The sequence below is a fragment of the Citrus clementina genome, unplaced genomic scaffold (genome assembly GCF_000493195.1).
Source record: "Citrus clementina cultivar Clemenules unplaced genomic scaffold, Citrus_clementina_v1.0 scaffold_9, whole genome shotgun sequence".
Classification (NCBI taxonomy): domain Eukaryota; kingdom Viridiplantae; phylum Streptophyta; class Magnoliopsida; order Sapindales; family Rutaceae; genus Citrus; species Citrus x clementina.
The window spans coordinates 27,242,222-27,250,786 of record NW_006261964.1 but is presented as its reverse complement, the minus strand read 5'-3'; the positions used below and the strand labels follow the sequence as shown (position 1 = coordinate 27,250,786).

Below are 8,565 nucleotides of genomic sequence, written 5' to 3'. Positions count from 1 at the left end.
TCTGCACTTAATAATGGAGTTTCACATTAATTAAGAATTGCTCAATTGGAGGATGAATTAAACAAAAATTAAGTTCATTTACAACCGAATTAGATGGTAGCCAATTCTTGTTCATTACTCAATTATATAGCATTAGTTCATTCAAAAACTTATAATTTGTTAAAATTATTATTTTTTAATTGAGTATCATTCTCGTTTAAATATCCCCATAAATTTCCAATTACCAAAATAAGTTATTCAATTTTTAGGACTTAACTAAAATACAATTATTTAGGACTCAACTAAAATAGTTTTTCAATTTTTATCATGACTAATATGGCATTAAAAAAAATAACACCGCAGTTATAACATAAGATTATAATTTTGGTGTATTTTTATTATTTTTTAAATGGTTTGTTGGCATTTGTTTGTAAATGAAATTACAATACCCTATTAATTTATCTAATGCATAAAAATACTAATCAAATAAAAATTCCATTCATTGAAACAGGTATATGAGAATTTTTTACAAGCTTGCGAGAAAATAATTTTAAAAACTTTTAGCATCAAATAAAACCAATACAAAACTAAATCAATTTTCAATTTTCAAAAGCTAGATTTCAGATGCTGTTAGATCAGAAGGGTCTCTGCATGTAAAAAAGAAAACCAAATAATATTAGAAAATAATTCTGCGAAATAATAAATAATATTCAAAATTTCAAATGCATGTCCTAAATTTCTTGAGTAGGATCAAATAAACTTTGTTTTCAGTAGAAAAACTTTTAACCACAATTTTTAAAGAGATTTTTTTAACAACAATATTCATAATGTAAAAATTAATCTCGACCACCATGCTTATTCTATTTTTTAGCATCAATATTCAGATTATAGAAATTAATCTCGATCACGTTTATGTTAATTTTCAGTTAACAGAAAAGTGATCTTTGAAAGATAAATACATCCGCAATAAACAAGAATAAATGGAGAAATGAAATATTCCAATATCTCAATGAAAAAAAATTAGATCTATAAGTGCTTCTTTATTTTAAACCTCAACCTTTAACAACAGTTCTTCAAACTATAATATGACTTCTTGGCAACTCAATAATATTACATATTAAAACAATAACCTATATTATGGATTCAAAAAATTATATAACTCAAAAAAGAATTAGATACAAAGAACAAACTTGCTATCGTCATCTCGTTATAATACTTAGATTTTTGGAAGAGCTTCCTCAATCAAGAACACATTCATACAATCACAAATTGATTCACCTCCAAAAGCCAATCAATCAATCAAAAATGGAAGCTGCAATTAGAAAAAAAGACAGAATGCAAATAACTAAATATTTTTAAAATGGAAACTTTTAAGAGAAAAACTATTGAATGTTACCTTAATGATTCAGGAGACCAGTCTAAGCACAAGACGAGACAAACAAAATAATAAAGGATGTCAATTTTACTAATCAATAGAATTGCAAGACTAAAATATTAGAAACAAACACAATAAGTAGTTCAATTCAAAGAAATAAATGCAATCAAGATAATATAGGAAGTTAAAAGGTATATACACATATCCTTCCCTCAATCTTGGGTCCCAACATTAACTAGGGTAGATACAATGGCCTTAGCAGAGTTCATAAAAAAGGTATAAACAATGATGAAATATTTAGGTTACAAAAACACCAAATTCAAAATATTCAACTATACTCATCAAAAAAAAAAATTCAACTATAAATTACAACAATAAAGAAAACAATACTAAAGAAAACAACTTCAAACCCGAAGACTCTTTTTCTCGCTTGATTTTGGACGCATCTTAGATGCCTTCACCTACTTTTGAAGGTAGTGGTGTTCCATTTTGAGCCCATAGTCTTTGACGTTCCTTTCCATCACAAAGAATTCTATGAAAAAATACATAACAAGTTCAGTAAATAAATCTTTTGGAGCAAAAACATATATTTAACAATTATCTTTTAAAAAAAGATTTAAAACCACAATACTAAACTGACACAGCTTCACATTGGAAAAAAAAAAGAAACGAGATTCAGAATTATAAGCTAACAAGTTTTCAAAAGTTCATTCTCGATCCAAATGTTAAAATGCAAAAAATTCAGGCAAATTCCATTCCACCATCAGCTATGAATACTTGGCTCCACCAAAAAGGATTAAATAGATTATACAGAACATCACTCACTTGGCTCCATACCAAAGCCTGGAAAAAAGAGTTCATCGCTCAAATTTACATCGGCCTGCATATGTTGTATTATATTATTTGGTGCTATATATATAAACATTGTTCATCTACTGACCTAACTTTTACCTTTGGGTAATGTTAGCTACACAATACATGACCTTTGCACAATTAAATTTTTTTTAAAAAAAAAATTATCGAACTCTGCTGCATTCGCATTCTAGAAAACTGATAGCTTATTTTGCATTTACATATGTACCAAAAAACAAATAAATAAAGGTTTTCCTACCTGACTTTGTTTTCTTTCTGGACTTTTCGTATCCCCTCATCTTGTTGTAATCCCTGCCCATATTTTTAACTCTGGTTAGTGAGAGTAAAACAATTTCAAATAATAATATTCTTATTTTTACACCTATAAATAAAGAAATAAAACTGCACTTGCTCGGCTGCAAATTCCTCGGGCGCATCCGAGTCATATGAAAATTTAGATTGTAAGCATAAGAGTCTGTCGGGCGTCAGCAGCTCTGTTGTGATGGGTGTGGCGGCAGCCGGCGGCTTCAAATTTGAGAGAGACGAAACCGAGAGGAATGGGTTAGGTTGTGGTTGTGTTAAAAGTGTTAGGGTCTGTTTTGTTTTGTGGCTTTAGAAAATTGGGAATTTAAGGATCGGGTTTGGGTGTTTGGCTTTGAACCGTTTATGCTTTTTCCTTTTAATTATAAGGTATAACCCGATCGGCTTTAGTAAATTCAATCTCCAACCTTCTTCGTGCTTTGGTAGTGCAAGAGGCTCTTTCAAACGGTCAACGACAGCCTTTGATTGACCTCCACCACTTGATTTCAGCTCGCAGGTCTAGGATTTGCGTGCAGAGAAAGTGAGATACGGTAACGGCTAATGGCTGATACATACGACCATAATGGGCGTAGGAATGAAGATGGCGGCAACTGCTCGCTTGCTGGCTTGTGAGGGTTTGACGTGAGTGAGCGTGTTTGATGGTTTGGGGAGAGCGGCTAGGCTTTCCAAAGAAATGATATAATGTGAGTATTTATATTATTAGTAGAAATTGGAAAAAATATGAAAGTTTTCAAATTAATAAAAAAGGTAATAAAAGTTTGATGAATAATAAAACTTCCATAGATAGATTTATTGTGACCATTCAAAAATCTCAAAATTCATTTTTGTAATTTAGTAAATAATATTTTCATTTTTACCCGCCAAGATGAAATTTTTTATGTGAAAATTATATATATAATTTTTGTGTTGATATAAAATTAATTTTTTACAACTATATTAATAATTTAATATAGATCGGATACATTACTCTATAAATCATTTGAGTTCAAAACAAAATAGTTGAAGTTTGAATCCATGGGAGCAAATTTAGTTGTTATTAAGCTATATTAAAAAAAAGTTATATTCAAATTCAATTCCTTTTACTATTAGAATAAAATTATATATATTAAATTTAGTGAGAAGTACAACGAAAACATATTTCATGGCACATAAGATTATAACAAGCTCAACACACAAATAAAAATGGATTCATAAGATTATATTTCTCTCCAATAGCATAGAGATTTTCAAAAGTAAATTTAGTAAAACATACTACTTAATATGAAAATGGATTTATAATTTTTATATTTTTATATGTTTTTATATAATTTTATTATTTTTAGTTGTTATATAAATTAACTTAATTTCAGAAAATATGGATATAAATGTAAGATTGAACAAATTTTGTGATACTTGCGCATCATCAATATACAAAATTACAAATCATTTAACCATCTAGTGAGCGTAGTATTACTCAAATAATTTGATTTAATTTAGAAATATAATTGCCATGCTTAAATTATATAATTATAAGTACAATATAATATAAAATTATTCAATATTAGTTGCATTCAAATTGTAATTATCCATGTCATATATCATTATGAATTTGATTAATGTTTAACAAAAAAAATTATTATAGCAAAAAAGATTAAATAAAGTAATTAATTTTACATTAGTTTGTATGAATTAATTTGCATAAGAGATTGTTTGTGAGTTTTATTTAAAAATATCAAATATTAGATGCTTTATATTTGTGGTATATATAAAACATATTAATGTTAGCCTCTAATAACAACAACAACAATATTATTCTCATTAGTACATAAGTTACGTTTTTTTAAACCAAAATATCATTTAATTTATAAAATAATATTAATAAAATAAAATAATTATATTTTTAAATATAGTAGTCTAATTAATTTTATTTAATTATATTTTTTTCATTAGTACATAATTAACTATATTAACTATGTTTTCCATGAATTAAAAGAAAAAAAGAAGTATTTTTTTTTTAAAAGTTGAGGGGGCCTTTGATAGTTTAATAATTTGGAATGGATCTTCTTAATATTTACCTAAAATGAGGGATCGATATGATAGTTACCTTTTAATTTTGGCCTCTCTAACCAATTAAAACGATGGTACCGGTGGCCGGTTATGTGCTGAATTAAAAAAAAAAAAAAAAAAAAGCGGCTGTATCTGTATTATAAGTGGACCCCATTGCTAGATGAGTCCAAAAAAAAAAAAAAATGGGAGCGAATACGATCCCCAAAGTTAGGATTAGTCCATCGCCATCGTCCGAAACCCTAAAAGGAGATACTATAAAAGTTCACTTAACACTCACTGCTCGATGAGTCAAAAAAAACAAAATGGTGGCGGGTACTTTACCATCTAGTCCGTCGATCCCCAAATTTAGTCCATCGCCGTCGTCCGAAACCCTAAAAGGAGCATTCAAGCATCTCAATCTAGCGTTTTTCTCATCCACCGCGAAGTCCTTGAGAGCTCTCAAAACTACCAGAGGCAGGGGCTCAGCTCTCGGCGCTCAGATGGCGTCCGAGACAGCTCTCAAGACACCTTTCTTGCTGGATTTTGAGACATCCGTCTTTAAGAAGGACGCGATATCACTGGCTAACCGCGATGAGGTTTTTTTTTTTTTTTTGGTGTAACGCATGTCGTATTGTTATTATTATACATTTTTTTTTGTTTATTAATTTGGAAAATGTTTGTAGTTCATTGTGAGAGGAGGAAGGGATTTGTTTAAGTTGCTGCCGGACGCATTCAACGGGATTAACCAGATTGGGGTGATTGGCTGGGGTTCCCAGGTATCACAGTTCTATTTTTTACTCAAATTATTAAAAATTTCTGAGGCCTCTGCCGGACGCATTTATGATGCGTGTTAGTAGTGCTTAATCTGATGAAACGTGGTTTTCTCGCTTAACTGCAGTATACACAGCTTACATTCTTCTTTTGTTCAGGGACCTGCCCAAGCTCAGAATTTGAGGGATTCCCTTGCTGAAGCTAAATCTGATATTGTTGTCAAGGTCATTTTCATTTATTTTTACGCTTCTTTCGGCTGAGTTGGATTTTTTATTTTATAATTAAGTTTGTGTGTGTTGATCAATTTGTGGTGACTGACTATGTTTTCCTTGCTTGCTGCTTCATTTATATGGTATAGGTTGGGCTTAGGAAGGGCTCTCGTTCTTTTGCTGAAGCTCGTGCTGCTGGTTTTACTGAAGAGAATGGAACTTTGGGGGATATATATGAAACTATTTCAGGCAGTGATCTTGTGTTATTGTTGATTTCTGATGCTGCTCAGGTTGGCTCAGCATACACTTGAATTGTGTACTACATAAAATGTTGGCTGATTTTGATGGGCTTATAAGACTTGGCATTTCATGTATGTTTTTGTTCTTGTTTTTCATTTGGATCTACAGTTAATCCCACAACTGTTTGAAGGAAATTTTGATTATTCCTTTAATATTTTAGAGGGACCAGATGTAGATTGTGGTGTTTTATTGGATGGTTCTACAGTTGTGCTCTTGATATGGGCTGTTTTGTTTGCCTTTATCATTTTCAGAGGTACTGATTTGAGTCTTATGCTCCAGGCAGATAATTATGAGAAGATATTCTCTTGCATGAAACCAAACAGCATCCTTGGACTTTCCCATGGGTTTCTTCTTGGGCATTTGCAGTCAATGGGACTTGATTTCCCAAAGAATATCGGTGTGATTGCTGTGTGTCCCAAGGGAATGGGTCCATCTGTGAGGAGACTCTATGTTCAAGGCAAAGAGATTAATGGTGCTGGAATTAATTCCAGTTTTGCTGTACACCAGGTGCTCTCTGAACCTCTATTTCACTTGTGTGTTGGTCTCTTGTAGTAACTGAATCCATTCAACGGACTTTCTGATCACTGAATATTGTTCATGTGTGTAGGATGTTGATGGAAGAGCTACCAATGTCGCCCTAGGATGGTCAGTTGCCCTTGGTTCTCCTTTCACATTTGCCACCACATTAGAGCAGGAGTACAAGAGTGACATCTTTGGGGAGCGTGGTGAGTGCTTCCCCACACCTATAATTTTGTATTGAACTTAAACCTTAGTTCTTTGACTTCTCATTCTATGATTTATAGGCATTCTACTTGGTGCTGTTCATGGAATTGTGGAATCCTTGTTTAGAAGGTTCACTGAAAATGGAATGAGTGAGGATCTGGCTTACAAGAATACCGTGGAGTGCATAACAGGAATTATATCAAAGATCATCTCAACTCAGGTAGCCAGAGATTAAATTATGAATTCATTTTCACCACATATTTATCTATCTGTGTTTATCTGTACATGCACACCCTGCTATTTTATTTCTTGAATGGAGGTCTGCTTCCATGGTTTAATCTTTTCCAATTTTCTATCTTCTGCTAAAAGGGTATGTTGGCTGTCTACAATTCCTTCTCTGGAGAAGACAAAAAGGAATTCGAGAAAGCTTATAGTGCCTCATATTATCCGTGCATGGAAATCTTATATGAGTGCTATGAAGATGTGGCCGCTGGCAGTGAGATCCGCAGTGTTGTCTTGGCTGGACGTCGGTTTTATGTAAGTTCATATCGTCTTAGAATTTAGAAAATTGAATATCTTATGTTTATTTCAAGGTTTTTTTATTCAGTCTACTCTTCAAGTCATTATTAATTTAGGCCAAGTAATAATGATGTGAGTGATTTTGGTTATACCTTTTGTTTACAGGAAAAGGAAGGTCTACCAGCTTTCCCTATGGGAAAAATTGATCAGACTCGCATGTGGAAAGTTGGTGAGCGAGTCCGATCAACACGTCCAGCAGGTGACTTAGGCCCATTACACCCATTCACAGCAGGTGTCTATGTGGCTCTGATGATGGCCCAGGTACGAAGCTTCCTTCTTTTTGAGTAAATGGTATGTCAATTTTAAGGTGCCTGACCAGAAGTATGATGGTAATCTGCCCTGTGCAACGAAAAAATTCTTTAACTTGAGTCTTGAAAAAGGAAAATCAGTTTATATCATTTTTAATATTTCAAGCATGCATTTATTCATCCCCACTGGTTACTTGAACACCGTGGTTTCACCAAATCTTTATATACTGAACTTTTTGAAGTGATTCTTGTGGGATATAAAGTTTATAGACTGAAATCCTTCACTTACATCGATTTTGTGATACCCTTCTCTTTGGATTTGAAAATTCCAGATTGAGATCCTGAGGAAGAAAGGGCACTCCTATTCTGAGATCATCAATGAAAGTGTGATTGAGTCGGTGGATTCATTGAATCCATTCATGCATGCTCGTGGAGTTTCATTTATGGTCGACAACTGCTCTACAACAGCCCGTTTGGGATCAAGGAAATGGGCCCCTCGTTTTGATTACATCCTGACACAACAAGCCTTGGTGGCAGTGGACAATGATGCCCCCATCAATGGGGATCTCATCAGCAACTTCCTTTCTGATCCAGTCCATGGAGCCATTGAAGTCTGTGCTCAGTTGAGACCAACTGTTGACATTTCAGTGCCACCAGATGCAGATTTTGTGCGCCCAGAGTTGCGTCAGGGTAGCAATTGAGTCCTGGTGAATCCTTAACTTTTTGTTTCTAGCCCAAAAAATAATTTCCCCTAGGGATATTGTAGATAGAGACTTTGCTTAGTCGTGTGAGTTGCTGCTTATTTATTTAGTTTTGCTGGGCGAGTGTTGTACTATGTCCGGTTTGGTTGAAGAAGACATGAGAATATGCTTTCTGGTTTTTGAATTTGGTGGAATAATAGTATGTTTCCGAGGAATGTGCTGACAGAATATGTGTTGTTTTGATTTTATGGGCATGTGTTAGGCCACTGAGCTATCTGATAAATTTAAAATGATAATTAAGTTTGTGCATCACCAGGCTTAAATATTTGAAAGGCAATGATAACAGTCTTTTAAGTGGCGTGTCTACACAATGTCTGTTAATTTGACATGTGTAGGCAATTTGTTGGTTACTGAGATAGGAACAAGTAACTGAAAGTGTCCAGGGAGATTTTATATGTATAACAATGACTTACCCTACACAG

General features: G+C 33.0%; 1 protein-coding gene across 1 annotated transcript; it reads left to right on the top strand.

The window, feature by feature from the left end:
- Positions 1-4,768: 4,768 nt before the first annotated feature.
- Positions 4,769-8,331, top strand: LOC18031532 (ketol-acid reductoisomerase, chloroplastic). The gene is made up of 10 exons (XM_006421609.2): positions 4,769-5,148; positions 5,236-5,328; positions 5,482-5,547; positions 5,682-5,822; positions 6,112-6,339; positions 6,440-6,557; positions 6,636-6,775; positions 6,925-7,092; positions 7,240-7,395; positions 7,715-8,331. The coding sequence occupies exons 1-10, from the start codon at positions 4,876-4,878 to the stop codon at positions 8,081-8,083; spliced, it is 1,752 nt and encodes a 583-aa protein (XP_006421672.1). The 5' UTR covers positions 4,769-4,875; the 3' UTR covers positions 8,084-8,331.
- Positions 8,332-8,565: the final 234 nt, after the last annotated feature.